Source organism: Lates calcarifer, linkage group LG20 (assembly GCF_001640805.2).
Source record: "Lates calcarifer isolate ASB-BC8 linkage group LG20, TLL_Latcal_v3, whole genome shotgun sequence".
In the NCBI taxonomy this organism is placed as follows: Eukaryota; Metazoa; Chordata; class Actinopteri; family Centropomidae; genus Lates; species Lates calcarifer.
The window spans coordinates 21,036,432-21,063,680 of record NC_066852.1 but is presented as its reverse complement, the minus strand read 5'-3'; the positions used below and the strand labels follow the sequence as shown (position 1 = coordinate 21,063,680).

General features: G+C 39.4%; 2 protein-coding genes across 4 annotated transcripts; both read right to left on the bottom strand.

The window, feature by feature from the left end:
* Positions 1-1,311: 1,311 nt before the first annotated feature.
* Positions 1,312-17,536, bottom strand: LOC108893465 (von Willebrand factor A domain-containing protein 7). 2 transcript variants are annotated; one of them, XM_051078771.1, is made up of 16 exons: positions 17,530-17,536; positions 7,519-7,731; positions 7,102-7,404; positions 6,832-6,925; positions 6,380-6,514; positions 5,674-5,860; positions 5,399-5,574; positions 5,055-5,167; positions 4,836-4,952; positions 4,387-4,590; positions 4,163-4,295; positions 3,922-4,071; positions 3,400-3,492; positions 3,035-3,315; positions 2,626-2,919; positions 1,312-2,485 (listed from the first exon to the last, which is right to left on the bottom strand). In XM_051078771.1, the coding sequence occupies exons 2-16, from the start codon at positions 7,705-7,707 to the stop codon at positions 2,018-2,020; spliced, it is 2,937 nt and encodes a 978-aa protein (XP_050934728.1). In that variant the 5' UTR covers positions 7,708-7,731; positions 17,530-17,536; the 3' UTR covers positions 1,312-2,017. The 2 variants fall into 2 exon arrangements, with proteins under 2 accessions (XP_050934728.1, XP_018547037.1); XM_018691521.2 differs by lacking the exon at positions 17,530-17,536 and adding an exon at positions 8,404-8,410.
* On the bottom strand, positions 10,757-27,074 carry LOC108893466 (von Willebrand factor A domain-containing protein 7). 2 transcript variants are annotated; one of them, XM_018691522.2, is made up of 16 exons: positions 26,866-27,074; positions 26,475-26,747; positions 26,205-26,298; positions 25,753-25,887; positions 25,319-25,505; positions 25,031-25,206; positions 24,671-24,783; positions 24,452-24,568; positions 24,007-24,204; positions 23,783-23,915; positions 23,542-23,691; positions 23,042-23,134; positions 22,677-22,957; positions 22,275-22,568; positions 21,690-22,134; positions 10,757-11,362 (listed from the first exon to the last, which is right to left on the bottom strand). In XM_018691522.2, the coding sequence occupies exons 1-16, from the start codon at positions 27,052-27,054 to the stop codon at positions 11,328-11,330; spliced, it is 2,913 nt and encodes a 970-aa protein (XP_018547038.1). In that variant the 5' UTR covers positions 27,055-27,074; the 3' UTR covers positions 10,757-11,327. The 2 variants fall into 2 exon arrangements, with proteins under 2 accessions (XP_018547038.1, XP_050934726.1); XM_051078769.1 differs by lacking the exon at positions 21,690-22,134 and having other exon boundaries at positions 10,757-11,864.
* Positions 27,075-27,249: the final 175 nt, after the last annotated feature.

The following is a 27,249-nucleotide window of genomic DNA, read 5'->3' as shown; positions in this document are numbered from 1 at the left end:
GTCATAACTGTCGCTGGTGCGGAGGCATAAAAACCCACAGTGAGATATAGTGATAGTATTGAATTTCGCCTAAAACAGTTAAAGGTTTGTCTCTGCTGCTCACACAGGTGTTCTCTGTGTGGGTGTGACCAGTGCAAAACTGACTGGTTATCGGCGCTTATTTTGGATGACATGTTACATTCTTCTTAACAGAAGTAAAACAAAGACACACACTGGCAAACACTTTACAGATACTAATGAGGTAGTTGATAATAATTTTGCTGCTCCTTTAGGGTTACTATTGAAAGGAGCATAACTGTCTGTCTGTGTCTGTGTTATTAGCCTTTATCTGAGTGAGAGAAAAACTGTGACAGTGACTTTCATTATCACTCCTTTGCTCTACCATTACAAATAGACTGGCAACATCTGGACATGCAGAAATATGACTGATAAACTTCTTTCTAGCTGCACTGGTTATTGACAGGAAGTACAGAGAACAAAACAGTTGAACTTGCTTTGGGGAACAAATTAGATTTTCAGCATGAACATTTCAGTTCACCTGCAAAAACAACAAAGCAGAGTTTAGCTGGACCTGTGGGGGAAATAAAAATTAAAATCAACTATAATGACAACTTGAACAAGTATGTGAAATGCCTCATGTATCTAACAAACAAGCTATTACATGTTAGTTAGTTAAACAGTTTGAACAGACTTATTTAGCTACTGAGCAGAGCCAGATCTGTTTCAGTCTGCATATGCTACGATAAGCTAAACAACTGCTGTCTGTACTTAACTTTCCTCACCAAAATGCATATTCCCCAAAATGTCAAACAATTCCTCCACACAGAGAGTTGCTGGACATGTTGAGGCCCCCACATTAACCGTGAATTAAAAAACTTTAGATAATCTTCTAAGTTAGACACAGATCCCCATGCCGTATACACCAACCATACTTACCAGTGGTGTCACAGGTGGGAGACAGCTCCTCATCTGCTGGCATCATGTTACAGTGACCACACTCGCACAGAGATACAGTACACCACATCGGACTATCCACTCTGCCACGAACATGATACCTGACGCAGTAACCTGGAAGGCTGTAGTTATGTGATTGTATGTGCTCCTAAAATCTGCATGGATTTGAAACATCATATCATAGTAGTGGATACAATCTTGCATCTCCTACATGGTTCAAGGATTACTAATGGTGACGTACAAAAGAATCTCAGTGACTAGTATATGAGTTAGGGATGCTCATACTTCATCCACTAGATGGAGCTCTAATGGTTTCATTCCTGTTTGGTTTGTGAAGGAATCACATTTATTCTCTGCTACTTTTTATTTATCTTTATTATGTATTTTTTATTATTGTATTATTACACAATGGATAGGAGTATCATAATTGAACTGACATGTTCACATGGTCTATGGCTTAATCATAACACACACAACCCCATTAAGCTTTTAAATAAAGTTTTACAATGGCATCAGGTAGCTTGTAAAATTTAAATGTAAATGTTATAGTAGTATTGCTCACACAGTTGTGCATGCACTCAGCTGTCAGGCTGTTCACCAAACTAAGTCCATTTATATTCATCAAGAAGAAGAGACCAAATATTAGAAACACTTCTCAGTAATTCTTTACCACACTAACATGTAAAGAAACAAGCCTCAGGTGAACGGAAGATATGATTTTAAATGATCAAATAAATGTAATTGTTCGATCAACAATACCATTCCACAACTTTGTATCAGCAGTAATACCAATAGCGAATGAAATGAGTCTTGATTGTAGTATGAAATTGAACTGACACGTTTACATTGTCTATGCCATGAAACAAAAATGAGAAAACATACCCTACCTCTAGCTTCTTAACTGAATTTCTTTCTAGGAAATGGTTCATAGATTTTATTGCACTGTTCTTATATTAGACTGCATTAGTTTTAGTGTGTGTAACTGATAAACTGACAACTGAGTGTATGTAGTATGTAAAGAATCTTTAAAATATAATTCTATGCCACACAAACATGTAAAGACTCAGTTGATCCCCATTTCAGATGGTAAACTGAGCCCTAGAATCGTGATGCCAAGGCAAAGAAGAAAAGACTGGACAGCCGTGGTGGATGAAGACACAACAGCTGCGACTGTTGGAGGCTGTGGGACACTACTAGTGATGCTCACAGCTGGTGTGCTGGTGGTGGCAGTTATTTTCCGGACAGTGTAGAAACAGGAGGCTACATTACCCACCTGATCCACAACTAGCAGATCCACATCAGGTGAACAGCAAGATGCGTTGTAGGACACCAGCGTTACGTTCTCACTGCCACTGACCAGGCTCGTGTTCATGGTCCCATTGCCTTGTTTGAGGCTAATGCGGTCGATGCCCGTCCCATCAGCCCCATCAGTCACCTGAACAGTGAGCTCCCACATCGACAGACTGCAGGTTTCAGAGCAGTTGGACTGCAGGCTGATCAGCTGACATACTGGCTGAGTGAAATCAGTCACCTTTGAAGAGAAAAGTAGAAAAAGTCACATAGTTGTACATCAGCGATTCAACCAGCAAACATGATGATGGAGGGGTTTAATGAGACTTAATGACCATTCCCTGCCTTAACATTTACTAAGATGTAATTTTCTTCCATTACCGGTCTAAGAACAGTGAAACGCAGCACAACATAGTTGGTGTCTGTGCCTCCCGGAGCATCTGCCTCAATGGTCAAGGTGACATCAGTACCAGATGGGGTTTCAGGAGGTGCTGTGATGTTCACTGTACCATTAGCACGGCCTCCAGTTCCCAGGGATAAACTGGATGGGGAAGTTGAAGTAAATCCTTGGTCATTGGTAGCTTGGATGCTGAAGGTTCCTCCTGCACCGCTAGTCACCACAGAGAAGGGAACAGAGAGTGGTACTCCTGGTACTAAGACACTGTCTGAAGCATCCTGAAAACAGGGGGAAATCAGACAATAGTCAGTATCAGTTGTGACATTAAAAGACTACTGCAGGTCAATCTTCCTTCGAAGACATATCATAGGTTTTTAGATGCATTTTACTTACAGCAGTAACAGTCAGAGTAGAGGCACTGATGCTGGTGGTTGACTGCCTTTGGAAGAACACTGGGGAAGAAGCTCTGGAGGAAACGTTGCTGTTCTGTCCCTTCACGAGCACCACAAATTCTGCCGATGGTATCCTGTCAAACCGAACTAAGAAGTCTCCTCCACCCACAGCCTCAACGCTGCCATTAACCTTCCCTGACCCCGATGATTCAACCAGAGTGACTTCTGACAATGTGGCTGAGTCACTGCCAATTACCGTCACCCTCAGGCTACCGTTAACACCTTCAGGAAAAACAGAAAGTCCATTCAAGTATGCCTGAATTGATCAAATTATTTTGGCATATTGCAAATTTCTGGGTCCTTTACCAGCTCTGGGACGATTATCTAAGACTTCAAAACCTCCCAGTGGGCCCTGTGACACCTCCAAGAAATCAAACAGGAAGTCAATGGGACTCTCACCTGCAAATAAAAAAGTTGTAGGAAAAAAGGTCACATTGAAAAAAAAGTACATCCAGGTTTACCAAGTAAAGTCTTGTTAGTCAGTCTTGTTTTATCTTGAAATTTTATCTTAAATTTGGAGAACACAAATAATATGTCTGGACAAAATTTCATGACAATCCAGTAGTTGATGAGATACATTGTCTCTGGAAAGACATATTGTTTCTGACCTTTTGAGCACCAGAAACAAAATCCATTTACCTCTATTGTATTGGGTTGATAGCATAAAGCTTAGCATCTAAAAACCTTAGATAATAACACATATGTGCATCGCAACATACCACTTTTTTGTGATCTGGGTGAACTGGCCATTCAAGATAAAGGATAATTATGCATAAAATAACGAAACAGTTAATTAGCGATTCAGCCACATAATCATGGAGGCCTCACCTACGATCTTCAGAGTGTAGGGGTTTGTTGACACCATTTTAATTTCCCACAGTCCCGCTTCTTGTTGTAGCCGTAGAGTCTGGAAGTTTCCCACTGACTGGGACGAAATGATCAGTGATCCTGTCGTGTCAGCACTGCTCTGAGACACACCTGAAGAAAAGCAAAGAAATGAAGCGCACTGATTAAATGGCCAAGAGTTTACTAGACGTCATTGCTTTAAGTATTAACAATGAAACATTACCTGAGGGACTGATGAGAGTAAAGGTGACCAGTTGCCCAGTGATGTAAATTGTGAGATTTCTTACTGACTCATCAACTGTGAAAGTGAAATTTTCAGCCATTCCTGGGCTCCTGGCTGCTTGCAGGAGGGTTACCTTGGAGATTAAATGAAACTGGTGACACAACTGATTTTTTTCAAACTTATCAAAGTAACTGCTGATGCCAGTGTGAGCATTTTGTTAATACCAGAGAGGAGCTGGTGGACTCTGTTAGGATGCTTGTGGCCTTGAGCAGCTCACTCTCTGTGATTTCAATAGCCTGACCTCCTGAAGCCTGAGCCAGGTCTTTGTACACCTGGGCACCTGATCTTGTCGTCTGACTGAGTTGTTGGTTGTTATCACTCTGTCTTCGATGACGAGACCCAAGACCACTGGTAATCATGAAGTTCACCTGAAAATGAAATCATACCCACTCAGCCAAAGTTACACAATGCAAGAGCAGGTATTCAGGGGTGTAGAGTGGACTGAAACAGGCGATGTCCTCCATATTACAAATCAGTATACCATCAAAATGATTCTGAAGCTTTATTTTAAGGTGAAATAGTTGCATTACATTCCTTTAAATTGCTTGATACACGTTCATTACACTATTAATTTCCATTCAATATGTTTTTACATTAACACAATACCACTCACCACTGATTTGGTCTGCTCAATGAGTGCGATCACTGCACTATTCAGGTGTGCATCTTTAGCAGATGCATCGGTGAAGACGAAGATCTCAGAATTTGAAGGAGCACCAGTTAAAGCCAGCTACAGGACGGACACAGGACAGCAAGAGTAGTTTAGTTTCAACTTTTTTAACATGATCAAATTTTGCAGGGACAGATTTTGAAGTAGGTTTAAAGACAGCACCCGAAGTCCTGAAAGACTCATTTCTGGAGCATCTCCTCCACCAGACGCTGACAGTGAATTAATGGAATTCTTGAAGACTTCTGGGTCTGTGGTCCTTATCAGTGGCCCAAACTCTGGGTGGAGACAGGAGAAAAATCTTTTTATTAATCTTGAACTTGTATTTGGTTATTGTGTAGTGATTCATAATTGACTGTTTTTGCACAAATTCTAGTGCTCAAGTATTGTTTGAATTATTCCCACAAAAGTACAACAAATGAAATAAAGCTGATTGTTTCCATAGTTATAGTTTAGCAGAAAAACTAGATAAACTCATAAACTTAACAGCATAAAAGCAAAAATTGTACCTGGATCATTGAATGGCACCAGAATGTAAACTGAGGGCTCATCCTCTGTTCCCACTTTGCTGTTGATTATGGAGGCAGTGACGGTCCTCACTGCTGCAATCTCATCACCCATGCCTCCTGTTGTGTCGATCACGAAACACAGAGCTTTACTGGCTCCTCTGGTGATTCCCATCATCCTGAGGGATGAAGAGAGATGGACAGGGAAAAAGTTCTAATTCACCTTTTTATAGTAAAAACAGTTACTGAGACTTAAACATGCAGAATGGGTTTTATACTGTAGGAATGTTCTGTCTCCAGCAGCCCCTCGGATGTCCTCTAGAAGCTCACTGGTTGCAGCAATCGCCACACTTGCTGCTTTAGTGTGAAGAAATCCATGGTTGGAATCAAGCTTGTCTTTGTTGATCCCACCTGTGGGCTCTATGCCACTTGTTCGATCAAATAGTCCTCCATGGCTGCATTTTCCTGTTTATCATTACAAACAAAATGAGAACAAAACACTTCATACAGATTTACACGTGCATCTTCTTTAGAGAACGTCACGTGTTTCTTAAAGTGACAATACTCTGTGTAAATATGTGTTTATATCTGCCAAGTACATGTATGTGAATGTCATTTGGTTTGAATACAGATGCTGTAATGTTCGTTTGTTGGTTGTCACAAAAAAATGATATTTCAGAAGATGTTGTGAATCAAAATGTAACATAGTATTGCAACAGCACGAATACATGTGTAACACTCAACATCTCAGGTTGCAAATCATTGTTTATACATTGTGAATAGAAATACACACATTTTTATCAATAACCTGAAATGAGCCCAAATGGACTAACGATTTAGTAAAATGTTAAATAATTTGAATCGTCATTATACCAGCATACAATCCTGATCCTGACAAAGGACCAGCCTGTGACTAAGTTTGACAGTTTGCAAGTATGCTATTCAGTAATAAAGGTCATTACATATTAATATGAAGACATTTACCTTTGGGTTTATCAGAGAGAAAAGGCACAAAATTAAAATATCCTGAGGTAAGTATCTTTTCCTGTAGGATATCCTCCAAAATGTTGTTTCTGCAGTCGTCTCCATCACAGTTGCGACAGGTTGCTCTGCTCTCAGCTGTAGATTAGATTAGACTCAGATTGTTGTTGGACACAGTGAGCACAAGTACAACAAAATGCAGTTTAACATCTGACCAGACAGTGGCAACACTGGTAAAAGTGAATGTGGACATAGGTGCAGGTATGTTATATATGTTAAGAGCAGTTAGGGTGTGTGGTGTTAAAAGACGCAATCTTTACATTTTTGAAGGATTATGTTTGGTACAATTAGATCAATAAGGTACAAGTAAACAAGGTGGTGAGGTTTTGCTCTAGTAGCATCTTAAGCATTCCTCTTCTCTATTTCATCCAAACACACAGTGACATTATATTTACCTGCTATGTTACCAATGCTGGTGCCTGCTCTGATCAGATTGGGGTTTGGAAGATTGTTTCCCATTTCCACCCAGTTACTGTGACTGTAGAAGTCCTTCAGATTTAAAGAGTAAGACAAAGTTATTTACAAAAAGCAATATCTAATTCATATAATACCAAGATTACTTCCTATATCAATAAGCATTTTTGCAGTTCAATTTACTTCACGCTATCAAAACATGAGTTTTCTTCATAAAATAACTGTGATGGAAATAAGATCATTAGTATTACCTGTAAAGGATGTAATATATTCCCCAGTTTTTCTCTTGCTGCTTCAAAGTTCTCTCGTTTGTTGCTGGCCTTCACAGCTGATAATCCTTCTGTGATGATTTTCCTTCCCTCTATAAATGTCTCATCGTCAAAGTGATGGCGAGAGCTGTAGAATCTAAAAAGGTCTACATTCCGATTCTTCCTCTGGATTAAACTGATGGCTTTGCGGAAACTCTTGGATGATTTTGACGCCTCACATTCAACAGCAACAGACTTAGCAGTGTCACATGCAAAAGCAACACACTTAGCAGTGAAAGGCTGTGGCTACACACACACACACACACACACACACACACACACACACACACAGACTGACGTTGCATTTACTGTATTAATATTACAGTTTAAAAAATATATTTGGTTGAATTAAATTCTTACAGGAAATGTGAAGTCTTTGCCCTCAGCCAGAGCCAGAGCACGGCACACCTGCACAGTGGTATTTAAGATCGCTCTCTCCGTTATATCCTCATGAGTCAGAGATTTTCCTCTGAAAAACCATCCTAATATTTCAAATCCACAAGCTCCTGTCTGCAGAAGCAGGAAACACAACGCAGCCAACCCAGACATGACTGCACAACCTGTCTGACAGACCTGAGGGAAGGATTAAAAACACACAGCTAGTTTATCAAGGACGGCCTAACACGATTTAAACAGTATCAGTAAGGGCAGTCCTTACCCAGGTGGTGTCAGATGATAAAAAAACTGACCAGGGTTAACATTCAGATAACAATCAACAGCAGCTGAGTTTTTCATTCTTTGCCTTGATGTTTGACGGCTTTCCTTTGTGGAGTAGATTCCGACTTAGTTTAAGCAGATAGGTCCACTATGGTTCATCTTATCTTATCATGCACTATGACCAAAGGCGCTGCCTTACACTTTTTTACTGCCACATTAAATTCCTATTGTTCCTTTTTGCTTTTTAGTTGACATTCTTGACTGCGTACTATTCTGTGATGACTGATTTATTATTATATTTGTCCCAGAGCTATAGAGCCACAGTCTGGGTAAAATCACCCCTTAATTAAGATTTTGATACAGAATAAATTTGGTAAAATTCAAGATAAACTTGTCTAATTGCACACAAATATACATGTTCAGAGGACATATCAAACCTTAAGCAAATTTTGGTTTGATTTGTGCTCTGAACATCACAAGGTTTTGATAGTTATTGTTGGTTATTAAACCAAAATGTTGTTATAGCTACTGTAGTTCTCTTTACTTAAAAAACAAAAAACAAACAAAAGAGGTATTACTATACTGTACCTTAGGTCTTGATGTCGTCCAGTAGACTACTTATTTATTAGAACATTATCATTTATAATGCTCCAAGTCCAGGGAGGAGTCATTACTTTGTTGGACTTGTTTGACCTGTTACCTTGGCATCAGGGTTATGATTTCATTGTTTGTTTTTTTAATCTTCAGTGTTTCAGCCACTAGAATGTTTCGTTCTGCCTTAAGTGGCTTATTATCATAACAACAGATGTATTATACTTTAATATTTAATTTACTATTATCTATAATCTCAACAGGTGTATTTACTTGATATTGCATTTTTTAATATGCATTGTAGCAGACTGTGGTGGATTAAAGAGTGTGGTTTAACATCTGAATTGAAAAACAATGAATTTTTACTTCAAAGTTTTTTCTGTCTTTGAATGGCTGCAGAGGACATGTCTGCATTGTGTAGTAAAGCGTTACATACTTCTCTTCCAGCAACATGATTTTGAAGCTGTTATTTTGAGTTAAAAAGTTGCATAATGTTGCATTAACTGTCTTTCAGAACATTAATACACAGATACAAGGATTTCCTGAATCTGAGATGTTTAAACCTCTTTTTCATTCAATATATTATTTTCCCTTCGGTTTGTGGGGGTGTGTGTGTGTGTGTGTGTGTGTGTGTGTGTGTGTGGTTGAGGGTAAAAGAGAAGCACACTGCAGGCAGATAACAAACAGATTTACTGTTATATTAAATGAAGCAAATCATAACCGCCTCTCTGCTGTATCTGTTTGAATTCTTTCGTTTTCATCTCTCATGATTAAGTTGTGTGGGAAACCTGTTTTCACAGTTTAAGTACCTGGGAGCAGGTGATATTACGATATGTGCTACAGTACAATAAAAGGACTGACAGAGGACAATACTCACACTCCACCTTACTCATGTTACAATTACAATTTAAACAGCTCTATAAATTTGAAAAAAGATTTCTTCTCTCATGACTACAGGTTATATCACCCTCTAAACTGCCTTAAGCTCTTTCCCAAGAACTTACTCCAATAAAAGTAATGACAAAGGCTTTGTTTTAAATGCTCACGACCTCCTCCAACAAAAGGTGTGTATACGTGACCAGAAGGAAGTGGATGAGTTAAAAATCACTGAACAGGGACAGCTAGCTTATGCCTTAACAACACAGATGGTAAAACAGATTACTTGGTGAATTTGATCATTGAAGGAGTTCCAGGGACTGACCATAAAAAATGGTCTGACTCTGAGGAAGAGATCAGACAAATCATGTCAGAAAAACTTGAAGTTGTTGAAGTTGACCACACACATATGGAACTAGAGTGTGTTAACTGCTTTGAGAAACTATAGAAAAAGCAAGGCCGATAGTGGTTAAGCTTCTCAGAAGTAAGGATAGGCTTTCTGTACTGTACAAGGTGAACAACTTCAAAGGTACAAACATCTTCAATCTGTCAGACACACAGGGATACTGATGCCTGCAATGATGGAGGCTTGTGGAGGAGGTGAACATTGTTTATCTGAGATACGATCAGCAGGTTCCTCACAGCGCAAACACCCACTGAACAGGGAAGTGATTCCTCCACAGATAAGATTACTTGTAAGTATTACATGAGTCAGAAAAACCAATGTTCAAAATGCCAAAAGTCCGTTGGTTCAGTTATTCACTATTCTCTTCCCTTGAATTGCAAACCTGTTCCTAAAATGATATCTAGTATCTGAACATCCAACCCACTCTCACAGCAGTTTGTGAGATAGTCACTGCAATAAACTGAACTAGTTAAAGCATGAAGGCCAGAGGAGAGCCATTCAGCAATTTATTATCTGTTCCAAAGGATTCAGTGATGAATGATGATGATGGTTTACTGTGACAGATGATTTAATAGCTTAAAGGGAAACGGAAACTATAATCGGTGTGTTCTAATAAATATAATCAAAGGCCTCTTTTATTATTGAACAAATAAACAGCAGTAAGTATATCAAATATCAATAACTTACTCAAACCGAACAAAGGAATAGTAATAACTATAACAAACATTGTTATAACTATAACAATGTGCTCCTAAAATCTGCATGGATTTGAAACATCATATCATACTAGTGGATACAATCTTGCATCTCAGAATCTCAGTGACTAGTATATGAGTTAGGGATGCTCATACTTCCTCCACTAGATGGAGCTCTAATGGTTTCATTCCTGTTTGGTTTGTGAAGGAATCACATTTATTCTCTGCTACTTTTTATTTATCTTTATTGTGTATTTTTTATTATTGTATTATTACACAATGGATAGGAGTATCATAATTGAACTGACATGTTCACATGGTCTATGGCTTAATCATAACACACACAACCCCATTAAGCTTTACAATGGCATCAAGTAGCTTGTAAAATTTAAATGTAAATGTTATAGTAGTATTGCTCACACAGTTGTGCATACACTCAGCTGTCAGGCTGTTCACCAAACTAAGTCCATTTATATTCATCAAGAAGAAGAGAACAAATATTAGAAACACTTCTCAGTAATTCTTTACCACACTAACATGTAAAGAAACAAGCCTCAGGTGAACGGAAGATATGATTTTAAATGATCAAATAAATGTAATTGTTCGATCAACAATACCATTCCACAACTTTGTATCAGCAGTAGTACCAATAGCGAATGAAATGAGTCTTGATTGCAGTATGAAATTGAACTGACATGTTTACATTGTCTATGCCATGAAACAAAAATGGGAAAACATACCCTACCTCTAGCTTCTTAACTGAATTTCTTTCTAGGAAATGGTTCATAGATTTTATTGCACTGTTTTTATATTAGACTGCATTAGTTTTAGTGTGTGTAGCTGATAGCTGACAACTGAGTGTATGTAGTATGTAAAGTAGTTGATTTCCAAAAGCCAAAAGAATATTTAAAATATAATTCTGTGTCACACAAACATGTAAAGACTCAGTTGATCCCCATTTCAGATGGTAAACTGAGCCCTAGAATCGTGATGCTGAGGCAAAGAAGAAAAGACTGGACAGCCGTGGTGGATGAAGACACAACAGTTGTTGCTGTTGGAGGCTGTGGGGTACTACTAATGGTGGTTGTAGTGATGCTGACACTTGGTGTACTCGTAGTGGTGGTGCTGGTGCTGGTAGTGGTAGTGGTGGTGTGTGTGGAGGTGCTGGCAGTGGTGCTGGTTATTTTCCGGACAGTGTAGAAACAGGAGGCTACATTACCCACCTGATCCACAACTAGCAGCTCCACATCAGGTGAACAGCAAGATGCGTTGTAGGACACCAGCGTTACGTTCTCACTGCCACTGACCAGGCTCGTGTTCATGGTCCCATTGCCTTGTTTGAGGCTGATATGGTTGATGCCCGTCCCATCAGCCCCATCAGTCACCTGAACAGTGAGCTCCCACATCGACAGACTGCAGGTTTCAGAGCAGTTGGACTGCAGGCTGATCAGCTGACACACTGGCTGAGTGAAATCAGTCACCTTTGAAGAGAAAAGTAGAAAAAGTCACATAATTTTACATCAGCGATTCAACCAGCAAACACAATGATGGAGGGCTTTAATGCCTTAATATTTACTGATTTTTGCCATTACCGGTCTAAGGACAGTGAAACGCAGCACAACATAGTTGGTGTCTGTGCCTCCCGGAGCATCTGCCTCAATGGTCAAGGTGACATCAGTACCAGATGGGGTTTCAGGAGGTGCTGTGATGTTCACTGTACCATTAGCATGGCCTCCAGTTTCCAGGGATAAACTGGATGGGAAAGTTAAACTAAATCCTTGGTCATTGGTAGCTTGGATGCTGAAGGTTCCTCCTTCACCGCTAGTCACCACAGAGAAGGGAACAGAGAGTGGTACTCCTGGTACTAAGACACTGTCTGAATCATCCTGAAAACAGGGGGAAATCAGACAATATATCAGTATCAGTTGTGACATTAAAAGACTACTGCAGGTCAATCTTCCTTCGAAGACATATCATAGGTTTTTAGATGCATTTTACTTACAGCAGTAACAGTCAGAGTAGAGGCACTGATGCTGGTGGTTGACTGCCTTTGGAAGAACACTGGGGAAGAAGCTCTGGAGGAAACGTTGCTGTTCTGTCCCTTCACGAGCACCACAAACTCTGCCGATGGTATCCTGTCAAACCGAACTAAGAAGTCTCCTCCACCCACAGCCTCAACGCTGCCGTTAACCTTCCCTGACCCCGATGATTCAACCAGAGTGACTTCTGACAATGTGGCTGAGTCACTGCCAATTACCGTCACCCTCAGGCTACCGTTAACACCTTCAGGAAAAACAGAAAATCCATTTAAATATGCCTGAATTGATCAAATTATTTTTGGCATATTGCAAATTTCTGGGTCCTTTACCAGCTCTGGGACGATTATCTAAGACTTCAAAACCTCCCAGTGGGCCCTGTGACACCTCCAAAAAATCAAATAGGAAGTCAATGGGACTCTCACCTGCAAAAAAAAAAGTTGTAGGAAAAAAGGTCACATTGAAAAAAAAGTACATCCAGGTTTACCAAGTAAAAGTCACTTGCCTTGTTTTATCCTGCAATTTTATCTTAAATCTGAGGAACACAAAAAATATGTCTGGACAAAATTTCATGGCAATCCAGTAGTTCATGAGATGTTTCAGTCTGGATCAAAGTGGTAGATCATTCAGAATATCTGGGATATTGCCTCTGGCAAGACATATAGCTTTTGAACTTTTGAGCACCAGAAACAAGGTTCCATTTATGTTGATTGTATTGGATGAGATACCCAATGCTAAGGTTTTTCATTCATGTCCACTGTATTGGATGTAAATGAAAAAGCTTAGCTTTGGATGTCTCAAAACCTTAGACAATGTGCATGGTTACATACCACTTTCTTTTGTGATTTGAGTGAACTGGTCATTCAAGGTAAAGGTTGGTTATATCTAAAATAAAATAAAGCTAAGTATTCATCAATCATGGAGGCCTCACCTACGATCTTCAGAGTGTAGGGGTTTGTTGACACCATTTTAATTTCCCACAGTCCCACTTCTTGTTGTAGCCGTAGAGTCTGGAAGTTTCCCACTGACTGGGACGAAATGATCAGTGATCCTGTCGTGTCAGCACTGCTCTGAGACACACCTGAAGAAAAGCAAAGAAATGAAGCGCACTGATTAAATGGCCAAGAGTTTACCAGACTTCATTAGTTTAAGTATTAACAATGAAACATTACCTGAGGGACTGATGAGAGTAAAGGTGACAGTGCGCCCAGTGATGTAAATTGTGAGATTTCTTACTGACTCATCAACTGTGAAAGTGAAATTTTCAGCCATTCCTGGGCTCCTGGCTGCTTGCAGGAGGGTTACCTTGGAGATTAAATGAAACTGGTGACACAACTGATTTTTTTCAAACGTATCAAAATCATTGATGATGCCAGTGTGAGCATTTTGTTAATACCAGAGAGGAGCTGGTGGACTCTGTTAGGATGCTTGTGGCCTCGAGCAGCTCACTCTTTGTGACTTCAATAGCCTGACCTCCTGAAGCCTGAGCCAGGTCTTTGTACACCTGGGCACCTGATCTCGTCATCCGACTGAGTTGTTGCTGTTGTTGGTCATTATCACTTTGTCTTCGACGACGAAACCCAAGAACATTGGTAATCATGAAGTTCACCTGAAAATGAAATCGTACCCATTCAGCCAAAGTTACACAATGCAAGAACAGGCATTTGGGTGTGTAAAGTGGGAATGCTGTTATTTTAAGGTAAAATAGCTGTTTAATGTTGTTTTAAAGTACTGTATACAGACAAATTACTCTATTCATTTCCACTCCATGTTTTACAATGACACAGTACCACTCACCACTGATTTGGTCTGCTCAATGAGTGCGATCACTGCACTTTTCAGGTCTGCATCTTTAGCAGATGCATCAGTGAAGACAAAGATCTCAGAATTTGAAGGAGCACCAGTTAAAGCCAGCTACAGGACGGACACAGGACAGCAAGAGTAGTTTAGTTTCAACTTTTTTAACATGACCCAATTTTGCAGGGACAGATTTTGAAGTAGGTTTAAAGACAGCACCCGAAGTCCTGAAAGACTCATTTCTGGAAAATCTCCTCCACCAGTTGCTCTTAGTGAATTAATGGAATTCTTGAAGACTTCTGGGTCTGTGGTCCTTATCAGTGGCCCAAACTCTGGGTGGAGATGGGGGAATTTTAAAAAAAATTCTTTATCTTGAGCTTATATTTTGTGAGTAATTTGTAATTTACGAAAAGTTTTTTTTCCAGAAAATTATAGCACTCAAGTATTGTTGAAATTACTCCTATAAAAATAATGAAATAAAGATGGAGGTGGAGTATTAAAAATTGTACCTGGATCATTGAACGGTACCAGAATGTAAACTGAGGGCTCATCCTCTGTTCCCACTTTGCTGTTGATTATGGAGGCAGTGACGGTCCTCACTGCTGCAATGTCATCACTCATGCTTCCTGTTGTGTCGATCACGAAACACAGAGGTCTGCCTTTGGTGATTCCCATCATCCTGAGGGATGAAGAGAGATGGACAGAGACAAAAAGTAAGAGAAAAGGATGTAATTCACCTTTTTATGGTAAAAACAGTTACTGAGACTTAAACATGCAGAACGGGTTTTATACTGTAGGAATGTTCTGTCTCCAGCAGCCCCTCGGATGTCCTCTAGAAGCTCACTGGTTGCAGCAATCGCCACATTTGCTGCATCAGTGTGGAGGAATCCATGGCAGGAATCAAGTGTGTCTTTGTTGATCCCACCTGTGGGCTCTATGCCACTTGTTTGATCAAATAGTCCTCCGTGGCTGCATTTTCCTGTTTAACATTACAAACAAAATGAGAACAAAACACTTCATACAGCTTTACACGTGCATCTTCTTTAGAGAACATTGCAAGTTTCTTAAATTAAAGTGACAACATTGTGTAAAGATGTGTTTTATCAGTTTTATTAATTTTATCAATGGTCTGAAAAGAGTCCAAACAGAATAACAATTGACGAAATAGGTAAATAGTCATCATGACCCAGTCTGGCAGTTTCTAGAGTACACAAGATTCAGTGATTATGATAATTACAGATGAATATGAAAACATTTACCTTTGTGTTTATCAGAGAGAAAAGGCACAAGATTAAAATATCCTGAGGTAAGTATCTTTTCCTGTAGGATATCCTCCAGAATGTTGTTTCTGCAGTCGTCTCCATCACAGTTGCGACAGGTTGCTCTGCTCTCAGCTGTAGATTAGATTAGACTCAGATTTTTGTTGGACACAGTGAGCACAAGTACAACAAAATGCAGTTTAACATCTGACCAGACAGTGGCAACAGTATTAACAGTAAATGCAGATCAAATAAGCAGCAAACACATGAAAAAGGGACCCTACATTTTTGAAGGACAGTGTTTGGTGCAATTAGATAAATACGGTGCAAGTAAACAAGGGGTGAGGTTTTGCTCTAATAGCATCTTAAGCATTCCTCTTCTCTATTTTATCCAAACACACAGTGACATTATATTTACCTGCTATGTTACCAATGCTGGTGCCTGCTCTGATCAGGTTGGAGTTTGGAAGATTGTTTCCCATTTCCACCCAGTTACTGTGACTGTAGAAGTCCTTCAGATTTAAAGAGTAAGACAAATTAATTATTCACAGCAAGCAATATGTAACTAGATTTTTTAATACCAAGATTATTTCCTATTTCCTGTATCAACAAGCAGCTTTACAATTCAATTTATTTCATGCAATTTCATACAATTTATTTATTTCAAAACACAATTTTTCCTCATGAAATAACGAAATGTAATGGAAATAAGATCATTTGTAGTACCTGTAAAGTATGTAATATTTTCCCCAGTTTTTCTCTTGCTGCTTCAAAGTTCTCTCGTTTGTTGCTGGCCTTCACAGCTGATAATCCTCTCGTGATGAGGTTCCTCCCCTCTATAAATGTCTCATCGTCAAAGTGATGGCGGGAGCTGTAGAAATAACGTTTGTCTACTCCTTCGTTTTGGTCTTGGATTACCCTGATGGCCTTGCGGAAACTTTTAGATGATTTTGATGCTCCACATGCAACAGCAACAGACTCAGCAGAAAAACGCTGTGGTTAAACACACACACACACACACACACACACACACACACACACACACACACACACACACACACACACACACACTGTTTTATTCTAGAATGAAATTATATTTATTATTCAGAAAATAAGAAATAAATTTAACAGCGCTTAATTCTTACAGGAGGAATGGATCCTTTGCCCTCGGCCAGAGCCAGATCACGGCACACCTGCAAAGTGGTCTCTAAGATCGCTATCTCAGTGATCTCCTGGTGATTCAGAGAATCTCCATCGAATATATCAAATGCATAAGCTCCTGTCTGCAGAAGCAGGAGACACAATGCAGCCAACCCAGACATCATCGCACAACCTGTCTGACAGACCTGAGGGAAGGATTAAAAATCAAAGTTAACTTCCTGGTTATAAATGAGGCAAACAACATAATTAAGGCCAGTCCTTCCTCAAGTAATGTAAGGTGACATCAATGCTACAGCAGCAGTTTAGTTAATCAGGGTTAAACTTTAACACTCTTGTTGACCTTGTCAATAGCTTTTTGATTCATAACAAATTTGTTTTTTTTAAAAAGAAGTTAAAGTTAAAGTTAAATGCACACAAATATTCACATTCAGAGGACAAATCAAACCAAAAATAGTTTTCATTTGAGTTACTTTTGATAGTTACTGGTAGTTATTAAAACAAAAATTTAGTAGTTTAGTAGTAGCATCACTTAAAAGTTAGCATAGTATGTAGTTAAAATGGCAGCCATTGTTATTTGCACCTACAAAGCATTAAATTCTTAAATCCTTCAAAATCCAAGATGGAGAAAACAAACAAACAAATGAAACACTATAACAAAAAACAAACAAACATTGTTCTGGCACAGAATAAAAATAGCATAAATATATATATATCATATCTTGTATAACATAGTATGTCACAACATTAAGTTAGGTACTTTTCTTATTTATATAATTTCTTATATAAATAAGAAAAAAAATCTAACTTATGTCAAATTATTTTTATTCAAATTTAATTTTTTTCATCACCAGAAGAAGAAGAAGATAAGAAAGTCAGATATGACTATACTGTACCTTAGGTCTTGATGTCGTCCAGTAAACTGCTTAATTATTGAGACACTATCACTTATAATGCTCCAGGTCCAGGGTGGAGTCATCACATCCTTGATTTTACTGTTTTATTGACCTCAGTGTTTCAGTGTGGGCAAACTATAATAGAGGTTATATTGACCTGAAAACACCTGACCTAAAAACAATGGCAACAGAAGACATGTCTGCAGCGTGTAGTAAAGCGTTATGCATTTCTCTACCATCAACGTGATTCTGAAGTTGTAAAGTAAAATAGTTGCATAATGTTACTTTAATTTTCATAACATTAATACATGGCTACAAAGATTTAAAACAAACAGTTATCTGTAAATATTACATGAGTCAGAAAAACAAATGTTTAAAATGCCAAAAATCCATGGGTTCAGGTATTCACTGATTTATCAGTAAAAATTGGTTTCATTTAAAATGTACACCTGTTCCTAAAATTATATCCAGTAACTGAATATCCAACCTACTCTCACAGCAGTTTGTGAGAGTCAAAGTAGTAAATTGAATTGCTCTGGCATGAAGACCAAAGGAGAGCCATTCAACAATTTATTATCTGTTGGCACCAAAGGATTTCCTCTTCAATAGGTGGTTGACTGTAATTGATTTAATAGCTTAAAGGAAAAAGGAAACTATAATCAGTAAACAGGTGTGTTCTAAGAAATCTAATCAAAGACTTCTTTGACAATTGAACAAATCAACAGCAGTAAGTATATCAAATATCAATGACTTACTTAAACTGAACAAAGGAACAGCAATAACCATAACAAAAATCAGTAACTTACTCAAATAATGCACAGTCAACTAGAGGAAATATCAAATTCAGCTCAACATGATGTGTTCAGGCTCTGATCCAGGCCTCTTATCAGTTACGGTGTGGCATGGGGGGTGGTTTTACAGGTATTAAGTCGTAAACCAAAGTACTGGAAGAACTGACATTTTGATACTGGATGAAAACTTAAGGGATCACCATTAGGATTCATCCCCTGGGGACCATGAATGTCTATACCACATTTCATGGCAATCCATCCAACAGTTGTCAATATGTGTCATGAAAAGCAAAACATGTCAATATCATGGTTGCATTAGAGGAAAAGTCAAAGGATCATGAAAGCTGGTAAGATTAATCCTCTGAGAATGTCAGTTTCATGTCAGTCCACCAAATAGTTGTTCTTATATTTCAACCTGCACTTTTTTTTTTACCTGACACTGACGATATCTTCAATGTCCTCCATTTTCAGGTTGTAGCTTATGTCCACAGCCGCCACCCGTCCCCTTTGTTGGTCGCAGTGAGTGAAGGTTCAGGCTCAGGGATCCTTCTTTCCTACTTGGGGGAGTTTGGATCAAGTGCATACCTGACAGCAGCTGCAGCCATCTCATGTGTGCTGCTAGGTCAGCTGTGGTTTGAAACAACCATACTTCCTATATATCACAGGTGGGTGTGGAGGGCACTGTTTCACCAGAAACTGCAGCTCAGACAGGGAGAGAAATCAAATCAAAATTAAGACATTTTTAATCGTAGTTACTGTGATTTGAATGCAATATGGACAGAACCTTTTGTCAGCTTCCTGGGACTGAACAGGAAGAAGGGTTTTCAACAATCATGGAGTTTATTCTATTAATTTGTGCAAATCAAATCAACTCATTGACCACTTTATTAGGTACAGCCATTCAACTACTTGTTAACACAACGAAAATATCCAGTGAGTGGCAGTTCTCTGCCTTGTTGATGCCATAGTTCAGAGGAGAATGCCCAGACTGCTTTGAGGGGATAGGAAGGCAACAGTAATTCAAATAACCACTTGTTAGAAGAAGACCACAACAGGTGTCACTCCTGTCAGCTAAGAACAGGGAACTGAGGCTACAATTCACGTGGGCTCACCAGTATTGGACAATACAAGAAAAATGTTGCCTGCTCTGATGAGTCTCGATTTCTGCTGTGACATTCAGATGGTAGGGTTAGAATTTGGCGTAAACAACCTGAAAGCATGGATCCACCCTGCCTTGTATCAGTGGTTCAGACTGCTGCTGGTGATGTAATGGTGTGATATTTTCTTGCCACACTTTGGACCCCCTAGTACCAAACTGAGCACTGTTTAAATGCCACAGCCTACCTGAGTATTGTTGTTGACCATGTCCGTCCCTTTATGACCACAGTGTACCTATCTTCTGATGGTTGCTTCCAGCAGGATAATGCTCCATGTCACATAGCTCAAATAATCTCAAATTGATTTCTTGAACATGACAATGAGTTCACTGTACTCAACTGACCTCCAGAGTCACAAGATCGCAATCCAATAGAGCACCTTTGGGAAATTTGCATCATGGATGTGCAACCAAAAAATCAGCAGCAACTGCCATCATATCAATACAGACCAAAATCTCTAAGGAATGTTTCTAGCACCTTGTTGAATCTATGCCACATAGAATTGAGGCAGTTCTGAAGGAAAAATGGGGTCCTACTAAAGTGTACCTAATTAAGTGGTTGGTGAGTGTATACAGAGAATGAACTTTACAGTTCAGACGTATCTAATATCCAGTACTTATACTTCTGAAATGGACAATGTTTGCACATTCAGAGATTGTGGACGTTTCAGTGAAGTTGAAGGGGTAGACACAATTTCAAGAAATTTTGATGAGATAACTGAAGTTTTTGTGTGGAAAAACCATATCAGACATAAATCCTTATTCTAAGCGAATAATTCTGTATGACTTAAAATTTTTTAAAAAGATACAGATCTGGAGAGGGATCAAAAATGTCTCCATGCCGTATACACCAACCATACTTACCAACAGTGCCACAGGTGGGAGACTGCTCCTTATCTGCCGGCATCATATTAAACGACCACATTTGCACAGAGATACAGCACACCACACTGGACTGTCCATTCTGCCACGAACATGATACTTGACACAGTAAACTGGAAGGCTATATGTGTGTGTATTTGACTGTATGGATAGGGAAATGCACTCTGTCTGACTGACCAGATAAAAACCTGTATGGGTTTGAAACATATGAAAGTTGTGGAATTCGATCTTGCATCTCCTACATGGTTCAAGGATTACTAATGGTGACGTACCAAAGTATCTCAGTGACTAGTATATGAGTCAGGAATGGTCATTCTTCCTCCACTAGATGGAGCTCTAATGGTTTTGTTCCTGTTTGGTTTGGGGAGGAATCATGTTTATTCTCTGCTGCTCCCCTGTGAAGTGACAGAACAGTTCATGTATGTAGACAAGACTTTGTTTCCTTTTGACATGTGTGATTTCCTCTCATTATGTTACATTTTTATGATAACTATCTAATAAAGTTATTTCCCTCTGATGACACTGCTAGGTCACCTTTTTTTAAACCTTTGAACTGTCACCACACTCCTAAAAAGACCACAGTGGGCATAACTTTTATTCAGCTTTAATGTTTTGTCCTTGTTCTTGTTTTGTTTTATGTATTATTATTATTTTTAATCACATGTAAGAAGCAAGCCTCAGATGTAGATTTAACTTTAGAAGATCAAATAAATGCAATTGTTCAATCAACAATACCACTCCACAACTTAATATCAGCAGTAGTATCTGTAATATGAATTTTGATTTAAGTATCATAACTGACATGTTCACATGGTCTGTGTTGTAATCACACACACACAACCCCATTAATCTTTTAAAGTAAGTTTTTCTTCCCAATGGCATCAAGTAGCTTGTAAGATTTAAGTGTAAATTTCACAGCAGTATTGATCACACAGTTGTACACACACTCAGCTGTCAAGTTATTAAGTTCACCCAACTAAATCTGTTTATATTCATCAATGACAACAGACCAAATATTAGAAACACCTCAGAGTATAGTGGTATAATAAAAGCTGAACATTACAATCTTACTTTACAAAAAACTACTAATGTATAATAATGGTAATAGATGGTATAATCAGTTGTTCCATGGTACAAGTGATGTTTCATGGCACTGGTCAATGCCATAAACTGATATATAATGACATAACCTAATGAACTGACAACTGAGTGTATACAGTATATACAGTAGTTGATTTCCAAAAGCCAAAAGAATATTTTAAAATGTAATTATTCACCACACAAACATGTAAAGACTCAGTTGATCCCCATTTCAGATGGTAAACTGAGACCTAGAATCGTGATGCCAAGGCAAAGAAGAAAAGACTGGACAGCTGTGGTGGATGAAGACACAACAGCTGCGACTGTTGGAGGCTGTGGGGTACTACTAATGGTGTTTGTAGTGATGCTCACAGCTGGTGTGCTGGTGGTGGCAGTTATTTTCCGGACAGTGTAGAAACAGGAGGCTACATTACCCACCTGATCCACAACTAGCAGATCCACATCAGGTGAACAGCAAGATGCGTTGTAGGACACCAGCGTTACGTTCTCACTGCCACTGACCAGGCTCGTGTTCATGGTCCCATTGCCTTGTTTGAGGCTAATGCGGTCGATGCCCGTCCCATCAGCCCCATCAGTCACCTGAACAGTGAGCTCCCACATCGACAGACTGCAGGTTTCAGAGCAGTTGGACTGCAGGCTGATCAGCTGACATACTGGCTGAGTGAAATCAGTCACCTTTGAAGAGAAAAGTAGAAAAAGTCACATAGTTGTACATCAGCGATTCAACCAGCAAACATGATGATGGAGGGGTTTAATGAGACTTAATGACCATTCCCTGCCTTAACATTTACTAAGATGTAATTTTCTTCCATTACCGGTCTAAGGACAGTGAAACGCAGCACAACATAGTTGGTGTCTGTGCCTCCCGGAGCATCTGCCTCAATGGTCAAGGTGACATCAGTACCAGATGGGGTTTCAGGAGGTGCTGTGATGGTCACTATACCATTAGCATGGCCTCCAGTTCCCAGGGATAAACTGGATGGGGAAGTTGAAGTAAATCCTTGGTCATTGGTAGCTTGGATGCTGAAGGTTCCTCCTGCACCGCTAGTCACCACAGAGAAGGGAACAGAGAGTGGTACTCCTGGTACTAAGACACTGTCTGAAGCATCCTGAAAAAAGTCAGACAATAGTCAGTATCAGTTGTGACATTAAAAGACTACTGCAGTTCAATCTTCCTTCGAAGACATATCATAGGTTTTTAGATGCATTTTACTTACAGCAGTAACAGTCAGAGTAGAGGCACTGATGCTGGTGGTTGACTGCCTTTGGAAGAACACTGGGGAAGAAGCTCTGGAGGAAACGTTGCTGTTCTGTCCCTTCACGAGCACCACAAACTCTGCCGATGGTATCCTGTCAAACCGAACTAGGAAGTCTCCTCCACCCACAGCCTCAACGCTGCCGTTAACCTTCCCTGACCCCGATGATTCAACCAGAGTGACTTCTGACAATGTGGCCGAGTCACTGCCAATTACCGTCACCCTCAGGCTACCGTTAACACCTTCAGGAAAAACAGAAAGTCCATTCAAGTATGCCTGAATTGATCAAATTATTTTGGCATATTGCAAATTTCTGGGTCCTTTACCAGCTCTGGGACGATTATCTAAGACTTCAAAACCTCCCAGTGGGCCCTGTGACACCTCCAAAAAATCAAACAGGAAGTCAATGGGACTCTCACCTGCAAATAAAAAAGTCACATTGAAAAAAAAGTATATCCAGGTTTACCAAGTAAAAGTCACTTGCCTTGTTTTATCTTGCAATTTTATCTTAAATCTGGAGAACACAAATAATATGTCTGGATAAAATTTCATGACAATCCAGTAGTTGATGAGATACATTGTCTCTGGAAAGACATATTGTTTCTGACCTTTTGAGCACCAGAAACAAAATCCATTTACCTCTATTGTATTGGGTTGATAGCATAAAGCTTAGCATCTAAAAACCTTAGATAATAACACATGTGCATCGCAACATACCACTTTTTTGTGATCTGGGTGAACTGGCCATTCAAGATAAAGGATAATTATGCATAAAATAACGAAACAGTTAATTAGCGATTCAGCCACATAATCATGGAGGCCTCACCTACGATCTTCAGAGTGTAGGGGTTTGTTGACATCATTTTAATTTCCCACAGTCCCACTTCTTGTTGTAGCCGTAGAGTCTGGAAGTTTCCCACTGACTGGGACGAAATGATCAGTGATCCTGTCGTGTCAGCACTGCTCTGAGACACACCTGAAGAAAAGCAAAGAAATGAAGCGCACTGATTAAATGGCCAAGAGTTTACCAGACTTCATTAGTTTAAGTATTAACAATGAAACATTACCTGAGGGACTGATGAGAGTAAAGGTGACCAGTTGCCCAGTGATGTAAATTGTGAGATTTCTTACTGACTCATCAACTGTGAAAGTGAAATTTTCAGCCATTCCTGGGCTCCTGGCTGCTTGCAGGAAGGTTACCTTGGAGATTAAATGAAACTGGTGACACAACTGATTTTTTTCAAACTTATCAAAGTAACTGCTGATGCCAGTGTGAGCATTTTGTTAATACCAGAGAGGAGCTGGTAGACTCTGTTAGGATGCTTGTAGCCTCAAGCAGCTCACTCTTTGTGACTTCAATAGCCTGACCTCCTGAAGCCTGAGCCAGGTCTTTGTACACCTGGGCACCTGATCTCGTTATCTGACTGAGTTGTTGGTTGTTATCACTCTGTCTTTGAGACCCAAGACCACTGGTAATCATGAAGTTCACCTGAAAATGAAATCGTACCCACTCAGCCAAAGTTACACAATGCAAGAGCAGGCATTCAGGGGTGTAGAGTGGACTGAAACAGGCGATGTCCTCCATATTACAAATCAGTATACCATCAAAATGATTCTGAAGCTTTATTTTAAGGTGAAATAGTTGCATTACATTCCTTTAAATTGCTTGATACACGTTCATTACACTATTAATTTCCATTCAATATTACATTACACATTAACACAATACCACTCACCACTGATTTGGTCTGCTCAATGAGTGCGATCACTGCACTTTTCAGGTCTGCATCTTTAGCAGATGCATCGGTGAAGACAAAGATCTCAGAATTTGAAGGAGCACCAGTTAAAGCCAGCTACAGGACGGACACAGGACAGCAAGAGTAGTTTAGTTTCAACTTTTTTAACATGATCAAATTTTGCAGGGACAGATTTTGAAGTAGGTTTAAAGACAGCACCCGAAGTCCTGAAAGACTCATTTCTGGAGCATCTCCTCCACCAGACGCTGACAGTGAATTAATGGAATTCTTGAAGACTTCTGGGTCTGTGGTCCTTATCAGTGGCCCAAACTCTGGGTGGAGACGGGAGAAAAATCTTTTTATTAATCTTGAACTTGTATTTGGTTACTGTATAGTGATTCATAATTTCCAAAAAGACTGTTTTTGCACAAATTCTAGTGCTCAAGTATTGTTGGAATTATTCCCACAAAAGTACAACAAATGAAATAAAGCTGATTGTTTCCATAGTTACAGTTTAGCAGAAAAACTGGGTAAACTCATAAACTTAACAGCATAAAGGTGGAGTATTAAAAATTGTACCTGGATCATTGAATGGCACCAGAATGTAAACTGAGGGCTCATCCTCTGTTCCCACTTTACTGTTGATTATGGAGGCAGTGACGGTCCTCACTGCTGCAATCTCATCACCCATGCCTCCTGTTGTGTCAATCACGAAACACAGAGGTCTACTGGCTCCTCTGGTGATTCCCATCATCCTGAGGGATGAAGAGAGATGGACAGAGACAAAAAGTAAGGGACACGTTGTAATTCACCTTTTTATAGTAAAAACAGTTACTGTGACTTAAACATGCAGAATGGGTTTTATACTGTAGGAATGTTCTGTCTCCAGCAGCCCCTCGGATGTCCTCTAGAAGCTCACTGGTTGCAGCAATCGCCACACTTGCTGCTTTAGTGTGAAGAAATCCATGGTTGGAATCAAGCTTGTCTTTGTTGATCCCACCTGTGGGCTCTATGCCACTTGTTCGATCCAATAGTCCTCCATGGCTGCATTTTCCTGTTTATCATTACAAACAAAATGAGAACAAAACACTTCATACAGATTTACACGTGCATCGTCACGTGTTTCTTAAAGTGACAATATTCTGTGTAAATATGTGTTTATATCTGCCAAATACATGTATGTGAATGTCATTTGGTTTGAAATGATCCTGACAAAGGACCAGCCTGTGACTAAATTTGACAGTTTGCAAGTATGCTATTCAGTAATAAAGGTCATTACATATTAATATGAAAACATTTACCTTTGGGTTTATCAGAGAGAAAAGGCACAAAATTAAAATATCCTGAGGTAAGTATCTTTTCCTGTAGGATATCCTCCAAAATGTTGTTTCTGCAGTCGTCTCCATCACAGTTGCGACAGGTTGCTCTGCTCTCAGCTGTAGATTAGATTAGACTCAGATTGTTGTTGGACACAGTGAGCACAAGTACAACAAAATGCAGTTTAACATCTGACCAGACAGTGGCAACACTGGTAAAAGTGAATGTGGACATAGGTGCAGGTATGTTATATATGTTAAGAGCAGTTAGTGTGTGTGGTGTTAAAAGACACAATCTTTACATTTTTGAAGGATTATGTTTGGTACAATTAGATCAATAAGGTACAAGTAAACAAGGTGGTGAAGTTTTGCTCTAGTAGCATCTTAAGCATTCCTCTTCTCTATTTCATCCAAACACACAGTGACATTATATTTACCTGCTATGTTACCAATGCTGGTGCCTGCTCTGATCAGATTGGAGTTTGGAAGATTGCTTCCCATTTCCACCCAGTTACTGTGACTGTAGAAGTCCTTCAGATTTAAAGAGTAAGACAAAGTTATTTACAAAAAGCAATATCTAATTCATATAATACCAAGATTACTTCCTATATCAATAAGCATTTTTGCAGTTCAATTTACTTCACGCTATCAAAACATGAGTTTTCTTCATAAAATAACTGTGATGGAAATAAGATCATTAGTATTACCTGTAAAGGATGTAATATATTCCCCAGTTTTTCTCTTGCTGCTTCAAAGTTCTCTCGTTTGTTGCTGGCCTTCACAGCTGATAATCCTTCTGTGATGATTTTCCTTCCCTCTATAAATGTCTCATCGTCAAAGTGATGGCGGGAGCTGTAGAATCTAAAAAGGTCTACATTCCAATTCTTCCTTTGGATTAAACTGATGGCTTTGCAGAAACTCTTGGATGATTTTGATGCTCCACATGCAACAGCAACAGACTCAGCAGTGAAAGGCTGTGGCTACACACACACACACACACACACACACACACAAAGAGAGAGAGAGAGAGACTGATGTTGCATTTACTGTATTAATATTACAGTTTAAAAAATATATTTGGTTGAATTAAATTCTTACAGGAAATGTGAAGTCTTTGCCCTCAGCCAGAGCCAGAGCACGGCACACCTGCACAGTGGTATTTAAGATCGCTCTCTCCGTTATATCCTCATGAGTCAGAGATTTTCCTCTGAAAAACCATCCTAATATTTCAAATCCACAAGCTCCTGTCTGCAGAAGCAGGAAACACAACGCAGCCAACCCAGACATGACTGCACAACCTGTCCGACAGACCTGAGGGAAGGATTAAAAACACGCAGCTAGTTTATCAAGGGTGGCCTAACATGAGGCAAACAGTATCAGTAAGGGCAGTCCTTACCCAGGTGGTGTCAGATGATAAAAAAACTGATCAGGGTTGAGTGCTAAAGATCATTCTTGACCTTGCATGAGTGAGGATGTTTTTCT